Source organism: Telopea speciosissima, chromosome 2 (assembly GCF_018873765.1).
Source record: "Telopea speciosissima isolate NSW1024214 ecotype Mountain lineage chromosome 2, Tspe_v1, whole genome shotgun sequence".
NCBI classification, from domain to species: domain Eukaryota; kingdom Viridiplantae; phylum Streptophyta; class Magnoliopsida; order Proteales; family Proteaceae; genus Telopea; species Telopea speciosissima.
Window position 1 is genome coordinate 59,775,144 of NC_057917.1, and position 19,892 is coordinate 59,795,035.

The 19,892-nt window shown below is 38.2% G+C and overlaps 1 protein-coding gene across 1 annotated transcript; it reads right to left on the bottom strand.

Annotated features, from left to right (window-relative positions):
* Window positions 1-1,228: 1,228 nt before the first annotated feature.
* LOC122649669 (dynein light chain LC6, flagellar outer arm-like) lies at window positions 1,229-5,967 on the bottom strand. The gene is made up of 2 exons (XM_043842902.1): window positions 5,428-5,967; window positions 1,229-1,507 (listed from the first exon to the last, which is right to left on the bottom strand). Exons 1-2 carry the CDS (start codon window positions 5,656-5,658, stop codon window positions 1,352-1,354), a joined length of 387 nt encoding a protein of 128 aa, XP_043698837.1. The 5' UTR covers window positions 5,659-5,967; the 3' UTR covers window positions 1,229-1,351.
* Between the last annotated feature and the right edge of the window lie 13,925 nt (window positions 5,968-19,892).

Here is a 19,892-nt window from a genome sequence, read left to right on the forward strand (position 1 = left end):
AACTATTTTAACTCAGTGCGGCTATGAACGGCTGGTTCCATTTTGACACCCTTACTGTCAGCTATCCAAACTTCATAATATATTTTCGGAATATTGATTTTCAACCATTTTAAAGATTTATTCTCCTGCACTGAAGATTCTGTTAGGGAAATATCCACAAAATATAAGCATCGAACAAGCTTTTGCTTTGACTATATAGTCCAACAACCAAATCAGCAACCTACTTGAGATTTTGCTTGGAATGAATTATCAGACCGGCTCAATCCTTGGAGAATCAGTTAGCTTTCTATTTGGTGGCTTTCTCCACCTCTGTTATTTTACCTCCTAGTCTCCTCTTCAGCTTGGCAGGGGGTTTCCTATGAGATATCAATAAAAATTGAAACCCCACTTCCACTCCACAAAAAAAGGGGCTTTAAAATTGATTAAAAATTAAAATGATACATGGCAAATGAAAACCCTCTCACAGGCTGGGAGAGGAACCCTATCCAGTGTATCCACTTCAATTACAGGCTAGATTGGGAGAGGAAATTAATAATGCTGAGAGAAAAATGGTGTCCTATTTAGTTGCTAGAATATACAGACCAAAATCAAAAGGTCATTGGTTTAGACTTTTTGATGTTCAAAAATAAGTATCTTCTGGTGAGACCATCTTGGAGACTGCAAACCCAAGGTAATTCAGTATAGACTCAGGTATTAAAAGTGTGGCATTTCAAATCTAATCAACCAGGCCTTACAGCAACCAGTCCACCAAAAATTTGGTCTGCATCATTTGGGTACAAGTTTGATCAGTAGGTGCAGATTGCGTTTAGTCAGACTGATGAAACCCAAACCAAACATGACAATAGTCCATGTGTGCATTTAATCTAATTTACCTCCAGTGACACACATGTACAGACCATAGAAAATGTCTGCCTGTCTATACTGTGCATACTCATGCATGTGTCCTGTGTCAGAATGGGGAAGGTCTCCAGAGTCCAGACAGTAACATCACTAGTCATATAAGAGATTCAGTAATAAAATGCAGATTTGAAGTGTAAATGTGTAACGGATCAGACACCAATGCCCTAGAATGGGCATGAACATAATGTATTGTAGATAAATGGAAAAAGACAACAAGGATCGGGCCTGTTCAAATCAGTTAGTAGAAAGCATAAAATGGGTTTCTTGTATTTGCATTGGGCCAGTCTTCGTTCTAGACATTCAACCAGGGAGAGTAAAACATAAAACATATAAAAGATGAGATGACACGTAGTCTTTATAAATTTACATTATAGATCAAATTTGCAATTTTATATTTCCATATATCACACGACTGACACAAGTGATTGTAAAATTCAAATCATGATCACTGTCAATGACCCAAGGGCTCAACAGCAGTCTTGAAGAGAAGGATGTAAACCTTGTCAATAGAGAAGTATAAGAAACCTCCTAGTGAATGGGTAACGTATGAGCCAAAACTAGTTCCCACAATGCAGTGCCAGGCTGGACCATATGATGTGTCAAATTCCTGGAAAAACAAAAGTGAATTCATTAAAGCTTTTTGTACACAAGTGCTGTGATGGTAAAATTTTGACTGACAAAAGCCAAGACAGATGAACATAGCTCCGATAGGACCAGGAGATGTTGGTGCAAAAATATACTTTGGCTAGTCACCCAACCAAATGCATTTTCCATTCTAATTTTGTTGTCTACCTCAAGTATGGAATGCTAATCTAATATTGTCTATATAAAGAGGGAGGGACTCTATAAGGTTGAGCATCATTGCCACCTTGAATGAAACCTTTTCATTTTCATTTTCTATAGCATCCATGTGCATTTGGAGTTCAACAGATAAGGTCACCTCCATTCCTCTCCCACAGATGAGCGAACAATTAAAATCGGTTTCATTTCATGAAAAACCTAATATGTCCTTGTTTCTATTTGTTAGTCATAACTTTATTACTCAAAATGATTCCATCTTAAACCACATCTTATGCACAAAAATGCCGAGGAAATCTAAATGAAATGATTTCATTCAGGTGGCAAAGTATGAAGCAGAATTCGACCAGAGAATCCTAACTAATAGTTAACATTTCAGTAAAACAAAGCTGAGTTCTGCTAGAAATCTTGAAGAATTCAGCATATGTAGTTTTGTAGAGCCCAAAACAAGGACATAGATGCATATATAAACAGGGAGACTCCTTTAAGAGTTCACCGTTTCCATTTCAAACTCAACTCATATGCTGAGGACTCTGAAGCAACGAAGAATAAGGGCTACTTAAAAAGTCTTGTACGTGGATTATTTTACAACATAGAATTACTTAACGATACGTGGCCGTAAGATAACCCATCAATTGGAAGGTATGGTGGAGAAACTCTGTAAAATTGGTGGCAAGCTAAATACAAAGTTAGGGAGTATTCCTGCTTCTTCATATAACTAACTGTATAATATACGATAGTTGGCCGGCAACCTGTATGACCATACCACACTCTAGATCATTACTTAGAAAATTTGTCAGGGGAGTCCTCCTCCCCTCCCATTGCACAGAGGAGTTTGGCTGTGATCTGCAATCTGGATCACAAAGATGTTCAAGATGTAATATACAGGTTCCTTAGACAAGCTAGGTTATTTGTATTTCATTAGGAGAGTTCAGTGATTATAATAGTTACCCTTAAAAAAAAGAACTAATCCAATTTATGACAAAATAGTCATGAGTCAGCCAAACTTATTAATTGGCAGAAACAAGAACATGCTTTTATCGTTACGTAATGATAGCTTCTGATATAACTGGCACAACCTTTGTTTCGAAACCTCTATCAATTACAAGAACAAATGAACTTTTTAGTATATTAAAAGTTATGGCAAATTTAAGTTCAATCAATCGTGTCTCAATCAAGAGCCACTTCAACAGTCTAGAAGTCAGAATTCCATATGAATTTGACTACTCTGAATCCACTAAAGAGTTCCTTTTAGGACCAAAGAATATCGCTGCATGAATAATCTCATTTAGCAACAACCAACCATATGTGTAAAGCAAAGAGTGTAAGACGAAGCTAGTGCATATTCCATGATCGAGACAATTGGCTGAATCCCATGAAATTTGAGTGTTTGTTATGGTCCAATTGTTTGAAAAAGAAAGTCAAATTTGAGAAATTTTTGAAACAGGTTGAAACGTTTGCCTTTCTATAATATCAAAATATTTCAGATCTAAATAAAGTTTCAGAAACTTCAGTTTGATGAATCTCTCCCATGCCAATTTTTAAAACTGTTTACTTGGTTATGAAGAGAAATTATAGATTTAGTTGCATCTTTAAGAGTCCCTTCTTCTCCTCTTACATCTCTCTAGTGCTTGTGTCTCCCATGGCAAAGACAATACCTGTATCTCCCCTACAACATACTACGAACCTCTTGCCAGCGATTAAAAAACCTTCCATCTCTAACTTTAATGGTGAATCCTGAAAAACTATTCCCTTTTTTTTTTTCTTAATAGTAAATTTGATTTAAGAAAAGCACAAAGGAGCAAGAAGCTTACTGTACCATACAAGCTGCAAGTGACACAAGATCAATAAGGGAAGCCAAAACCAAAAATTAGTGCCACCCTATCAGCTTCTTTACCTGTGAACTCTATACAATTAGTATACCAAAACCTTAAAAGTTTTCAATTCAATTGTCCATCTATATACTCGCCTGTAAAGATCTTTGGTTTCTTCCCTCCAAATAGAACAGGCACCAGGTTGAAGGTCCAAATGTTTCCAGATTCTAATCATAGCTCTAAGGGCACCAGTTGGCAACAGTTTACCTCCTAAGCATAACACAAGACATAAACCTATTGATTGCAAGGTGGCAATGAATACCTTTGATGCATGATCAAAATGAATGAAGAGGTGATGGACAGTTTCCTCACCGTTAAGACACCAAAAAAGCCACCCTGGTGAGTCGGTGAGACTCCTAATGTTTCCACTCATAGCTACAAAATCATCAGTATGCTAACCAGCCAGTAACAGATTCACCTCCTATGACATACACTGTAACCATAACTCAGATGTATGATCAAAGAGGTGGGAGACTGTCCTCATGAAGTCTCCCCCTCCCTGGTAATCACATCTCAAAAGGAGATTGGGTTTTCACACAAAATTTCCATGCTAGTGTGACTCCTCAATATTTCATTGAAGGATCAAGAGCTTTTTTTTTTTTTTTTTTGTGGTCTAACTATCTAACTGCCCAATGGGACTTTTAACTACAGCTACAAGAGAGAGAGGCAAAAGGTGAAAACAAGAGAGTCGAACCCGTGAACTCCTGGGAGCCTGCACTCTACCGGCAAGGCACCAACGAACTGACCAAGCATTTGTCTTCAAGGAGCGAGAATTGACAGTATTGAAAATAAAAGAAAAAGGGCTGCTTAAGATTGGACTAAGCATGTTCAAAGCTGGATCAATAAAGAGAAAAAAAATGGTAATAAATGGAATAGAGATTGATGGAAGAGACTTTAATGAATCTGGAAAATAACCTTGAGTTTGAAATTCAATTTTAAAATCACTCCATCCAGGGAAAACAAACAAACAAAAAAACTGATAAGACTGACAAGGAGGCAAGTCAACAACCTAAATTGTGAAATTAACTAAAATCATAGTTAGCAAATGAGTCATATAGGACAAGAGCAAATTTAGGATCATAAAAACCAGATGTTGATGTTTATGCAAGATGGGTAAATCTAGGGAATCCAAGCTTTATATGTAGTTCATGCACCTGGGAAACATCAGACTTGTCCCATTACAGGTCAATGAGAAACGCCATGGACAAATGCATGTAGTTTTCAAATCCCCAAAAAGCACTTGGAGTTTCCACTGCAGATAGGCCCATCTAAGATTTCTGGCTAAGACTATTACATCCTAAATCATAATCAATACAATCCAATGCCAAACTTTGTATTCATGGATCCTACCACTGATACATTAGGACATCATTACCAACAACTTCGGATAGTATAACATCAAATTCCATCCAAATTGAATGTCACTCAAATCTTTAACACTGCATGACAGATTGACTGCAACCATATATAAAAAAAATTCCTAGAAAACAACCCAAAAAATTGTTCGTTCTTATTTATTGTCCCTTAAAAATTACTCGGTTACCAGTGTTTGGATTTATCTACGATTAAAAGAGCAAGTTGCTTTCTTACTGAACATTCTCCGTATGAACATAATTCCATGTCTATTTTTTTCCAGAGGTCTATTCAGTTGCAGATAGACCAATGGTCTGATAGCTCATGATACCTACTGAAGACAGAAACAATGGAAAATAGAGAACCACAATTGATATCTCAAATCCCAGATTTTCACTAATAAGTAAGACACATGACCAAAAGCTGAAAAGTACATAAACAACATAGGGGCGATAAAGAGTGTAGAGAATAAGAGAGTGGAATCTTAAGTCCTAACGGTTACCTTCTTAAGAGAGAGTGCCAGGCGTTTGCTGTCGAGTTTCTTGGGCATGGAATCGAGTGTGTCTCTGGCACAGCGAAAGGCGCGGTGTTGTAAAGCGACGGGCATGTCAGCGGCCCTGACTCTAACGTTGAGTTCTTCATGCTGCTCTTGCTGTTCGACGGCTTTCTTCTTCTGTATGAGACTGCTAAGAAACCTGCTTCTTCTCTCTAGCTCTTCCTCTGCTCCTTCCATTTCAGTCTCTCATTACAATCTCTAATTTCTATTCTCCTCCATCTCCTTAGCCTTCCATTTGTTTGTATGAAGAACCCAGAAAACCCATAAAAGAAGGAAGCAAAACTGCAAAAGCAAGAAAAAGAGAGAGTAAATCAATGGAAAAGAGAGAGAGAGAGAGTAAATCAATGGAAGAGGAAAGAAGAAGACACCCAAGTGCCCCAACAGGGCAGGCAGGCAGTGCCGCAGCAACAAACGGCCCTCTCGAGTATAATGTTTTCTTTTCTTTTTGTGTGTTTGCGTGTAAACTACTAAAAGAGGGACGTTGGGAGTTGGATGAGACAGTTTTTATATTGCTCTCTGTTTGTTTATTGCTTAACTAACCCCAATTATAGTCTCCATTCTCCATTGTGTGTTTTTTTTTTTTGTTTTAATATAGTGAAAATCCCTAATCTATCTGTATTTATATTCGGTTACGGTTAGGGGAATCCCGGTTTGAAAACTATCTGAATCTATTCGAAAGTTAATCGGATGTTAATGCAAAATTTGGTACATTTAAATTCGATTATAAAAATATGATTATATAATATTTTATAATATAAAATATTATTATCTAATTCACTCTATATATATATTACAAATGATTAAACAAAAAAATTAATGAGGGTATTTATGTAATTTCAGTTTTAACCACTAGAGGGTTAGTAGATTCAGCCATTCACCTTTTCGCCATCTCAAATTTGTGTCTTCTCTAGCTCTAAACTCTTAACTCCAGTCTCCAATCTCCACTAGGGATATAAATGAATAGTCAAAAATTTATAATTGATTAGTATTTGTATCTGATTATGGGGATTTGTATTATAAAATTCAGTTTCCAAAAACTATTTGAATTTGATTAAAAACTAATTAGATGCCGATACATATAATGATAGTGTTATATTTGATTTGAATTTGATTCGTTTACATCGTTAGTTGTGGCTATAATTATCTAAATACACTGTAGGTTTGAACTTTGAACTTGAATTGAGTGTGGTTCATGAAGAGTGGGCAGTACCACTTCAAGAATCGGAATCAGATCGGTTGAATTGACCCGATTCCCATTCGATTCCGGCTGAATTAGCATTGGAATTAACGGACTCAATCCGAATCCCACTAGGGAGAGAACAATGGGTTTTGCTTAGAAGTGCCTGAACAAACATTAGCATTGCTAAATCATTTGAATTAGTTGCCGGCTGGTGTCAATGGATGCCCAATCCACATGGGTTGACAAAAATTAGTGTGTTTTTTGGTTTTGTTAACTTTAATCTTTTATTGTAATTTCTCACATTCAGACCAGTTTCATAATTGTCTTTATAATTCAAAGATCACATTCACATGCTGTGTTTGGTAAAAATTTTTGACCAAACCATTTGTGTTCATATTCTTTATTTTTTTAGGTAGAGGATTCTCTCAACAAGCATTATAGGGGAGTGCATCAATGAGATGTGGTAAAATGAAGAAACTAGAGAGAAACACGAAAGGTATTATCATACACTGCCCCAGTGGTTCAATAACCTTTTCCCTTGAATTTAACCCAGATGGATCCCGAACAAAAAGAAATGCAGTTGAAGGTGAATAAATATCAAATGAATGTTTTTTTGTTAAAGAATATCAAATGAAATCATTAGACTCCAACAACGAAAATGCTAGATCGAAAAGCATTTTCTTGCACATTAAAGCCAAAATTTGATGGTCTTAATGCTTGATGCTAATAGGAAAAGTAACAAAGGGACTTTGGTTAGATCAATACATAAAATTTTGGGGTAAAAGAATGCTACCTGATCGTGTGTGGTGTGCAACTCCTATGTTTAGATATAGAATCGTACAAAATGACCATCACGTCACATTCACATAGAAAAACAAAAATCCTCAAAGGCATGATAGTCATTTTGCATGATCTTATGGCTAAACACAGAAGCTAAGTGTTACACGCAACCAGGTAGGGTTCTTAATCAAGCCAGCAATATATAAAGGAATTGGACGACATGAAAAGGAAAAATTTAGAGTGATGAAAGACGAAGACACATTTCTATACATATAAAATAAAAACTAATTATTATTGTATTATTACTTTAGTTTTAATATAAATATTTTTTTTTTCTCTTCTTTGTTACCTTCCAAACAAGGCCTTTAGTGAGATGCATTTTATTAAGAAAAAATAAAGGTCAAAAGCCAAAACAAGAGAATGAGATGGTTGGAAAGAAGGGAAGATTTGAAGAACCATTACTTATGAAGTTATGATGCCCTTTTTCTCATGATTCATTTTTCACATTACTTGATGGGCTCTCCTAAGGGGAGGGGCCCTTAGACACTTTAAAGAGTTAAAAAGAGACAACCAAACGGCAATTGCGGAATAAAGGGTAGGGGACCCTTTGACCCAATCACTGACCTTGTAGGAAGTCTTGTCGGGGTCTCTTTGGCTCTTTCTCAATCCTCCCAATTTGAAAATTAGAAAAGAAAGAATTCCTACCTGACTACCTTAGCTACCCTGCCAAAGGGAATTTTTGGAGTTTTACAATGTGAGGAAGCTCTACTCTACAGCTAAGATTACACTGTTCTTTGTTGTTTTCTATTGGGATTCTTTGGGACATATTAAAACCTAAGAGGGATTTGTAAATCTTAAGGATTAAGAATTAAGATAGTGGATGAACTGTCGTCTATGGTTATTCAATTCTAACTTATTTTGTTGGCAAAATGGCAATAAAGATTCCAAACTAATAGTTTCTATTTCATCAGCTTTGATGATTGTCATCACCTGAAATTCCACTACAATTGGACCATATGATTTATTTTTGCAGAAAGTTATCATCCAAAATCCAAGAAGGGTCCACTATCTTCAGGGCTTTAATCAATTAGTGTCCAACTAAGAGACTAAACTTGTGATTCCCAATCTTCTTTGAATTGTCAATACTCAGGAACATTGTCAATGGCCCTTCTGGGTTTAATCCTCAAGAGTATTTAAACTCAAAAGTTAGAACCAATTCTCTCTTTCTCTTTGGGTTGAACCCTCGAGAAACATTGGTATGTGGAGCTGAGTTGGGCTGGAGAGAGAATCCAATGTTAAAACCATTTTTAATTATTTGATAAGCAATATTGGTATTGGAACAAACTTGAAAATAAAAGAACAAATAAAGAGGTCTGTGTTTGTGAAGAAATCTGCATACACAAGTGGGACCCACTCATTCACTCTCCTTCAAAATTCCTTCCCCCTATTTGAAGATTCAATAAGAAGAACCCTCCTTTTGGAATAATTATTACCTTTCATTCGGGTACCTCCAATTTCTCCAGTTCTTCTAATAGGGGGGAGTGAATCGTACATTGAGCAGTGTCTTCAGGTAAGGGGTAAGCTGATCATTTCCTCCACTATGTGAGGAATTGGAGGAATTGAAGGGGCAACGAATTGGAGGGAATAACGATTCCTCCTTCTGAAGGGAACGATCTCCCATAAATAAAATAGGACTCACTTGTAGAATAATTAATCAAGGACATCAGACAAACATTGTTCCATCTCGCCTTAGATCCTGCTCGATTAGAAGTAAAGTAAAATAAAGTTTCATCATATGATAAAATTAAAAATAAAAGAAAAGGGAGGGTTCCCCACACTGTCAGTGTCGGAGAAATCTCCCATACCACCTCAATGGTAGCACAGAAGATGGTATCATCAGTATGGGCTTATAATGGCCAAGGAAGAGGAGAGAAAATATATAAAAAAGCCTTATGAGAAGATGTAAGTTAAGAAAATATTGTGGAGATCCTTTTCTCATAAAAGAAAATGAAAAGAAATTATAAAAGAAACTTCTTACTGAGTCTTTTTTTTTTTATGAGAACTTTTTATTGAATCTTTGATTAGAAGTATAGTTTATCTAAAGTTATATAATAACGAGTGAGCCTTAAAACAAAGAGAATGTATGGGTTGAAAATTGATTTCCAATAGTCATTTTGGTAATTGTGCGCAACAGGTTTCTTATTCAGATGTAATGAGCTACTAATATATACATGGGATTACCAAAAAAAATATATGTATATGGGAGAAAGAACACCATCCGGTTGTGTGTTGGAGCGTGTAGCTGCACTTATACACAGTCGGGCACGAAATGACCGCCCTCCCTCTAAGGAAACACAGGAATGTGCCAGTCATTTCGCACTTGACTGTGTTTGGCAGTTTTTCTGTTCTAATTCATGGTCTTTCTTAGCTAATACCATTCATCCAAGGGAAAGAAGGAGCTTCAAGAAATTAAAAAAAAAAATTAAAAACAACCCGTATACTCCTTTTTTATTCCAAAAAAAAAAAAAAAATGAAAATAGGAATTTCAATTGCACTTTCTGGAATAGTGGGCTTAGGAGAAATCTTTGCCTGGGTGCATTGATCTGTGCCATATGAAAAATTAATATGGTAACTTCAACGGTTGGATATCTAGGTCTTGGTTTGTATGTGAAACTCTATAGTTAATCCCATAGGACTGTGAACTGAATTCCAACATGCTACCTCCATTCTTAAACTCTTCCTATCCTTTCATACCAACCCCGCTTGGCCATCTTTTGATATAAAAACTACATTATCCATCTTCTCCGTCGCTTGTTATTTTCTTTGGCCTGAACGAAATTGTTGTGGGTTTCAAACTCATCGCCAAACCCTCTCTGAATAATCCGAAATGTGAATAGATGGATTGAGGATTTACAGATTATACCTCATACACAACATAATGATCCAGACCCCCCCCCCCACCACCACCATCAGGGAACTACTCTTACAAATCAGATTCTTTGATTATTATCTGTGATGGAAGTTTTTTGACAGATTTAGGGGAAGTAGGATGAGCGGTCATTATCGTTCAAAACAATAAATTTTTCTGTGCCTGTTCTGATTTTGGTTACATAGGATCATCATAATAAGCAGAAGCAAATGGACTGCTGCTCGGACTGCGGTAGATAAGATCATGACACGGCGTTCCTCTCACCATCTGGCTGGACTGATTGCCTAGATTTGATCCAGTGGCTCACTCAACGTACTATGCAATGGCCGTGGGAAATTTTTATTGATTTATGGGACATTAAGAATATTTTGGTTTCATTTCCTAATTTATGTATTTGTAAACAATCTAGAAGTTTTATCTAGACTGCACATGATCTGGCTATTAATGCCAGACGCTCTAGGTAAAATTTTATTTTTCGGACATTTCTCTTCTTTAGTTAATATATTTATCATTTTACCAAAAAAAAATTAAAGAACAAAGAAAATGATGTTGAAGTGCAGCAAAAAATTTCACCTTCATATCCCCCATGTAGTATCAGTTAATTAATTCTCGAATTCTCGCATGACTGATGTACGTAAAATAGTTTTTGCAACACATTTTTTATTTTTTTTTGGTAGAAACAAAATCTATTGAAAGGAACGGATTACACTCCTGGTCTCAGAAATATAATCAATAGAAACACAGGGATCGGAGTTGGGCCAAACTATCCTATCTGTTAGGGATAGGGCCCTCCTAGCAAGGGAATCTGCAACAATGTTGACATCCCTTGAAATAAAACGAAAAGAAACATCATCAAGATAGGAGACCAAGTGTTTAATATCAATGATTAATGCTCGAATAATTAGCGGCACTTCCTTAGAGGCTTCACGTAAGCAGTTGATAACTTCCTGGTTATCGCTTTCCACTATAATGGAATAGGTGCTTTCAGATATTGCTTCAAGCAGTCCTTCTCTTATAGCCATGGCCTCCCCTACAATGATATCTGTGAACTCAAGTGGTTTAGACACCGCGAAGAGAGAGGCACCCAGGTGGTTGCGAATAGCAAATCCCACACCGCTACGTTTCGTCTTGGAGTCCAATGAGGCATCACAGTTGAGTTTAAATGAGCCCGGCCTCGGAGGAGTCCAAACCGAAGAAGTAGGAGAGACAGCTGGAGCTTTCTGGGGATGTGTAGGAGTTGTAGTTGCAGAAAAATACTCAGCATGCAAGCGTTATGCTGCCGCTATGACTTCCAAAGGTGAACTTCTCTTCTCTGTGAATAATAACTCATTTTGAGCACACCATAAATGCCAACATACAAAAGAACATAAGGATATGGCCTCTCTTCCCCGTGCCTTGCCCATGGATAGAAACAACGACCAACCTGCAATCCATTGGGAGATATGCAAATTGGCAAGAATGCGTTGAGGGAGGTTGCATCCGAACCACACAGCACGAGCGAAAGAACAATGGAGAAGAATATACTCAGTCGTCTCCTCCCCTTCACCACATCTCGGGCATTGCTTGTTAACTGGGATCTTCTTGTGGTGCAATGCTGAGGTAGAAGCAATGCCATCACCACATGCCCTCCATAGAAAGTGCTTTATCTTTGGTAGTGTAGCGCTATTCCAAATTGATTTCCATACTGTGGTAGGAACTTCTCTCCATCGAGGCAAACCAGTAGATGATGATTGATTTTGTTCTTTCTCCACCCATTGATTACATAAAATGTGATAGGCCCTTTTGACAGAGAAAATACCTGATCTCGATGCTCCCCATAGTTGATGATCAGCTAAAGGAAAAAAGCCTAACTTGATCCTTATCTGTCGGATGGAAGTGCAAGTCAAGTAGGTCACTTTTCCAGCTTCTGCTTTCTTCATCAATGAGATCAGCAACCTTAACTAGTTGGCAATTGTTAATAGGGGGTGTTAAAGCTTGAAGTCGGGTAGGGATGGGACCCATCTGTCAGACCATATGTTCACCCTCTCTCCATTACCAATGTGCCACAGAAGGCCTACCTCTAGGACTTTGCGCCCTTCCATAATGCTCCTCCAAGCCCAGGATGGGTTAGAACCCATGTTGGCCTGTAAAAAAATCCTTGTGAGGATAGTAGATAGCCTTGATGAATTGAGTCCACATGGAATCCGGTTCACTCCATAAACACCATGCAATCTTTGCTAATAAGGCCTTATTATGAAGTTTAGGATCTCTAACCCCAAACTGCCTTTCTCCTTTGACTGGCACAAGCGTAACCAAGAGATCCAGTGTATCTTCTATTTATCTGAATCGTCTCCCCAGAAGAAGTCTGACGCCGTTTTTCATAGGCGGTCATGGTGAGAACTTGGTAATTTGAAATGTGAGCAAGCATAGTTTGCTAGTGAAAAGGCCACCGACTTGAGCATCGTCTCCTTTCCCGCAAAAGATAACAGTTGTTGCTTCCAACTACTAAAGCGCTTCCTTGCTTTATTGGAGATGTCCTTGAACAGTGAAGCTTTTGAAACTCTAAACTCTGTAGGGAGACCCAGGTATTTGGCTGGGCTCTTTCCGTAAGGAATCTTCAAAATGCGGGAGAACCATCGCTGGAAACGAAGAGGGGTGTTTGGGCTAAATGATATAGATGATTTTTTAAAATTTATTGACTGGCCACTCGCCCTACAATAAACCTCCAGACAATCCTTGACTTGGAAGACCTCTGTTAGACACATCTCATAAAAAAACAAACAATCATCAGCGAAAATAAGGTGTGAGACTAGAGATGTGCGGTTACGTACCCGAATACCCTTGAGAAGGCCAGTTGACTCAGCAGTAGCAATGATACTGCTTAGAGCTTGAGAACATAAAATAAAGAGGGCTGGAGACAAAGGGTCGCCTTGGCGTACGCCGCTTGTAGGGTAAACCGTGCCTCTAATACCACCATTGATAATCAGTTTGTAAGATACTGATGTCAGGCTACACATCACCATCTTTACCCAATGGGAAGAGAAGCCAAATCGGAGAAGCATCTGTTCAAGGAAATTCCACTCTACTCTGTCATAAGCTTTCTTCATGTCGAGCTTCATCGCCATGAATCTCTAATTACCCCTCTTCTTGTGATTGATGTAATTGAAAATCTCGTGAGCCACAAAAACATTGTCGGAGATCAAACGGTGGGGTATGAAAGCCGACTGCACTGGTGAGATTAAATCCTGCAAAACCACCTTTAATCGATTGGCCATCACCTTGGTAATAACCTTCACCACCACAGGACATAAGTTGATCAGTCTGTATTGCTCTGCATACTCAGGATTAGGAATTTTGGGAACAAGACATAGTAGAGTTTCATTACATTGTGAAGGTAAATGAGCAGTAATGAAAAAATTGCTAACAAAAGTAAATAGATCTTCCTGTTTAAAATCCCAGTACTTCTGAAAGAAAGCAGGATGGAGTCCATTAGGTCCTGGTGCCTTTAGTGGTGCCATCGCAAATAGAGCTACTTGTACTTCATCCTTGGTTGGGATTGCACAAAGCATACGATTCATAGCCACTGTGATCCGAGGTTGAATAGAGAGGAGGGTCTGGTGTAACGCCTCTTGATCAAGTCCTTCAGACAGGAAGATATTGTTATAGTAAGAGAGTATCTCCTTATAAATCTCATTTTCTGAGAGAGTCCAGCCTCCGCCTTGAGTTTTGAGCTGTAAAACTACAAAAAGTTGGGGATGAGCTTCTAGCTCAATTGCAGGCAATTAGGCAGTTGGGCTCTAGCGTAAGTCCAGGGAATGTCGCTGGTTCGACCCTCCTAACTCTTACCCCACCTTCTTGAAAATAATAGTAGTTTAATAGATAGTAATGAGTACGACCCATGGGTCCCTTGCTAGGCCCTCGTGGGTCCCCTATCTGGCCCTATTGTGCTATTGGTTAAACTTCCCATTATAGTCTTTGTTGTCATTTGCTAGTATATAACAGTTTTTGTCATGCTTCATGAAAACATTAGAACCAAGAAAAACCATTATCAAGAGTCCAAACCCTTTAATGAATGATAGAGCAATGATTTGGAGACATTTAAACTGTGTTTGGTATGCATTCTCATAATAAATTTTGGGTCCAGAACGCATTCTGAAGCCTAATATATTCTTCTCTATTTTCTCACTTTAGGATGCATTCTAGACCTAGAATCTATTCCGTGAATGCATACAAAACACAACCTTGAATAACAACATGGACACACTTGCAAGTGGAGAAAAGCCAAAAGATAGAACTTTTAATTCCCTGAATATTTTTTTTTTGGGTGTTCTACACTGTACAACTTTTACACAAGGAATGCTCAAAGAAAATAAATCAAAGAATAGTGAAAAGTGGGGAGTGGGAGGGGAGGGGGTTTGGGATACTTGTTACCTTAAAAAAAAAAACAGAGGAAATGAATAAAATGAATTTAAACAGACATCATCACTCTCCTTCCCCCTAAAAAAAAGAAGAAACTCAATATGCATACCGTACACGAATTTTATGGACATGTAGACTTCAATGTTTCTTAATTTCTTACATGTCAAGTTTCAACCTGGTCATAGTTAGCAACAAGACGAACAAAGCATGAAAAATCTAAGACTACCAAGAGGGTACATGGGACAAATAAGGAGAATGGTATTAGATAGGAGGGTAAATAATTGAATTTAAGGTTCAAATTTGATATGTGACAAATTTAGACAATTTCTAGATATTTAACTATCAACCTTATCAAATCACTATTTCACATGGTAAAACATATACACCTGCCCCATCGATTTTGCTAATGAATTGCCAACCATAAACACCTTTATCCTCTCAATTGTTATCCTTGCTATTTCACACTGCCTCATTTATTAGATGTATTTGACGTCAAGTATGGACAATGTAATTGAGAGAATAAAAACTCGTATTTTTCCGTGCAAAATCCACCCAAGCAATAGAGTGTGCTTAGGTAACGTATGAGCCAAAAAATGGGGTAAGGGATACATCAAATCCATCGATTTTGTTGATGAATTGCCAACCAAATCACTCTCTATCGCTTGGGTGGATTTTGCAGGGGAGATGGGTTTCGGTAGCGGGAGCGCAAGGGTGTGCAGCTGAGGGCTGGGGACTGGGTCTTACGGGTTTGTTGCTAATTTGGGAAAGCCTTGCGCGTGGGTCGAGTGGTTGCGTGAGAAGGAACAAGGTTGCTGGCGATGGCTTGCATAGCAGAACAACAAAACTCAGAGGACAGCAGAGGTAGAGGCCCGCAGATCCGAACAGAAAAAAAACTCGGAGGCAAAGGTGGCTTGGGAGTGGAACAAATCAGAGAAGTAGAGACAGAAATGGTGGCAGCGGTTTTTAGTTTCAACAGAGATGCGTAAGGGAAAATGGGTGGTTACGCGTGGCTGTGGTTATAGATCCAAGGGGTGAACAATGAATATGGTGGGGGTCGATTAACAGGGGTTGTCGGCTGGAATTGATCACAAGGTGCAAGGGCTGGGCGAAGACTTGGAGGAATGGGACCGGACTGAACGCAGAGTGCAGAAATGATCTGAGATTGAACTGAAGTAGGCAACCCAATATATAACAATTGGACATCTGGTGGGCCATTTTCATTTTTCATGGGATGGGTCTCCCGTACGATGCATATTTGGATTTTTATCCTCTCAATTACATTGTCCGTACTTGACGTCAATTACATCTAATAGAGGAAGCAGAAATGACTATCCTACCTCCTGTCCAAACACACTATACGAGGTGAAATCCACCTGGAGTCCACCTTCCTCTATTAGATGTACTTGACGTCAAGTACGGGCATTGTAATTGAGAAGATAAAAATTCTGCATTTTAAAGATGTACTAAGCAGTGCTGCACTGTACCTACTTGAGAGGATAAACAGTTGAACATTTCACTACTCTATGACATGGACGGTACACTCCCCCCACACCAAACATTTCTCCACAACAATTATTCATGTGAATTTTCATTTTAGATTTTTTGGTAAAATTATTCATGTGACTTGACTGGTGGGTAGATTACACAGCGATTCAATGCCTGATTTACATCACATAACTCATGTGTGAGCTAGCTAACCCACTAGCTTTGATTTGAAGAATGATTCTATATGGGGTCTTGGTGATGTGTAGAGAGATACTATGCAGATAAGGTCAAATAATAGCTTACCCTTTAGGCGTTAAATTTCCGCCACCCACAGTGAAGGAATCACCCATAATTTAAGTCATTATCTCTCCCTATTGTACGAAGTCGATAATACCCTCATTATTCCGCAATGGCCTTTCCATACCATTTGAGGCCCTTAATGAAGGAATTCTCTCTTCACCTTGGGTGAAGAGAAACTTGGTTGTACCATTTTATTGTCATTGCTTAGATGAATGATATAAACACCTTACCCTTATCCTACTTGTTTAGCTTAAATGGAATAAATTATTTACCCTACAAACGAGGATTGGTAGAAAATTCTCTTTTCTTTATTCTTTCGTTCATAAATTTTTTTTTTTTATTGAATTGGCGAAAAAGTGAAGTGCTAAAAAAAAGTAAACTCTATACTCTTCCTAATCATTTGATCACGGTGGGGGAGCAAGTCAAAATAGAAAAACTTACATTGGGTTTAGGGATAATCAGGCTCGAACTGATGACTTCCACCACGTCAAGGTAACACTCTACCGCTGAGTTATACCCCTTCCCTGCCCCCATCGAGAAATAGAACTGACAAATCCTAAGGCAAAGGGTTGAGAAACTCAACGCCACTATTCCTGAACAACTTGAAGCCGGGCCTTCTTTTCGCACTATTACGGATACGAAAATAATGGGAAAAATGGGATTCAATTGTCAACTGCTCCTATCGAAAATATGATCTAGCCATAAGAAGAATGCTTGGTATAAATAGATTTGAAAAAGGATCTTAGAGTGTCTAGGGTTGGGCTAGGAGGGTCTCTTCACCCCTTTTTTTTTCTTCTCATCGGAGTTATTTCACAGATAAGGCGGATCAAGATGAACAAAGTTTACATAAACTCGTGAAGGATTAAATACCCCTACGTTCCTCATATTCTAAGCTTCCCAACATGCTGAGCATGCATGGGTTGCAAAAAAATCCTCTACCGATCCCTTTTTTCAAGGGACAATTTCCTAGATCTACAAGATAAGAAAAAATATGACAAAACAAGTAACTTTTACAAAAAAAATTATGTGTAAAATAAAGTCAAACCTACTTGTATGATACCCTCTCAATGCCATTAGAAGACTTCGGTTAAGGGAGAGTCCCTTGACCATAGCTGAAGGAAAACTTGGCCTAGAAAACAACTATTTCATCAAGTTGTCCAATTGTTGCAGTGTCAGCCATATCTTAAGAAACATCATAAAAAAGCAAAAATATACCGTTCATAAATACTTGTTGAAAAAAAATGATTAAATTCCCAATTTTTGATTTTTCAAGAAAAATCTTGTAGATCATTCCATAGTTCATTCATACATAGAAATGTATTTCATCCAAGCTCAATTTCGTTGCAAGGGAAAACAAAAGGGAATGAAAGTAAAATTTTCAAACTTAAAAAAATAATTTAATAATCTTTACTTGACATGCATATATCACTAAAGCCAAATCATTCTATAGTTGGTTATTAAATTTTATTTTACTTTGTATCCAAATCCTTTGAGTTTGAAAAATAAAAAGCTTCATCTAAAAGCTATCATTATTAAATATGAAGAAGTATGAGTAGTTTATACAATCATGTTGAGTAATGAATAGCAAAGTTTCCTTTTAAGGATCCAAAAATGTCACTTCCCTTCCCTTTAATATCATTTGCAGCCAAAGGTAGCCCCAATGTTTTTAAAAATCGGATTAGAATCGTCTTGGACTCCTTTTTTTTTTTTTTATCAACAAGAAAGACGCAAAACTTTTATTCAAAGAGAAAGAGGAAGCAAACACTCCACTCAAAAAAAGAGAAAGAAGTACAAGAGATCAAGAGAGCCACCAAACTTGGGAAATTCCCAAACGCATAGCCCTGAAGCTATTAGATGAGCCTCTCTATTAGAGGACTTCAGAACAAATTTAAAAGCAACATCATGAATAGAAACTAAACGAACCATTTCCTCTACAACAAATCTAACAATCCAATCTAATGAAGAAAATACATTGGACAAACCATTAACAACAGATAAACAATCTGAATAAATAACTACAGGGAACAAATCAAACTGTAGAGCTAGAAGAATGCCATCCCGAGTGGCCTCCGCTTCAGCAGTAGCCACAGAAAAACTAGATCCATACTTGCATCTGGCAGCCACAAAAGAGCTTGACTTTGTGCGACACACAACTCCCCTACCTAGGGGTATCAACGGGTCGGGCTCGGCTGGGCCTAGTTGGGCCTCACGGTGCTTAAAGCCTGCACTGTGACCGCCCGTTTAAGTCTTCGGGCCGGGCCGAGGTCGGGCTATAATCGGGTTATTGTAATAGGAGCTTAACTGGGTTTTAACTGGGTTGTGGCATGTTTAACTCTAAACGGGCCTTAACCGGGTTGTGAGCATGCTTAACTCAAACTGAGACTTGAAATCTATGTCCATTATCAATCTTCCTACACCTCCAAATAAAATTTTACAACCCCTGCTAGCTCAAGTAATACCAACCCCAAATGGGTTGGCTTAAAAAATTTTAAAGGAAGAATGTTAGAACAGAAAACCTTTGTTTCCTAATCTATGAAATAAAGTCTGAGCAACTGAATTCAAAATACCATTGGTTTTGCTAGGTCTAACAACAGAAGAAATTCAACATTACTTCTGAAGAGGTATGAATTAGCAAAATAGTGGCACAGTTGTTACTAAAATTATCTTTAGCTTCTTGGGCTAGATTCAATAATTTAGAGCAGATCATCTCATATGTGCATATACACACCCATAAAAGACACAAAGGTGCAGGAAAGATGAGGAGAATTCCTTATTCCTTTAAACCCCATTCAAAGTCATACTCTATTATTCTTTCACCTTTTACTAGTCAATCCCAAGCCATGCATTCGGTTAAAACTCCTATTCACAAGGTTTCAAAACCAGCAAATAGGTCGGGCTAGGTCGGGGTAGCATTCGGTCGATTTGGTCGGGTGCCCGATGGGCTAGAACCCCCCACCAGGACCACCCGATTACTAAGTAAACGGGCCGGGCCAGACTGGGCTTAATCAGGTGGGTCGATCGATTCTGTCGGGCCGGACTTGGAATTGACACCCAGACCTCTACCACCTATAGAAGAACCAGCTTTCCAAGCTCCATCCGAGTGCATATCAAAGAAATCAGAAGAGGGTTCAATTGAATCCGCAGCAGCACCTGGTCGAGGACAAGTTATACTAGGGCAAGGGGTGGAAACACAAAGGTGCGCTTCCATGATAGAGACAATAACAATTGAATTGATGCTAAGAAGGTCCGATACCACATGATCAAACATAGCTCTATGACGGGTTTTCCAAATCTGCCATAAACATGAAGGCCAAATGATATTAAAATCTGACAAATTTG

Coding starts and splice junctions, on each gene's coding strand:
- LOC122649669 (XM_043842902.1), bottom strand. CDS start 5,658: ATGGAAGGAGCAGAGGAAGAGCTAGAGAGAAGAAGCAGGTTTCTTAGC. Junction 1,508..5,427: donor TGGCACTCTCTCTTAAGAAG/GTAACCGTTAGG, acceptor TTGTTTTTCCAG/GAATTTGACACATCATATGG.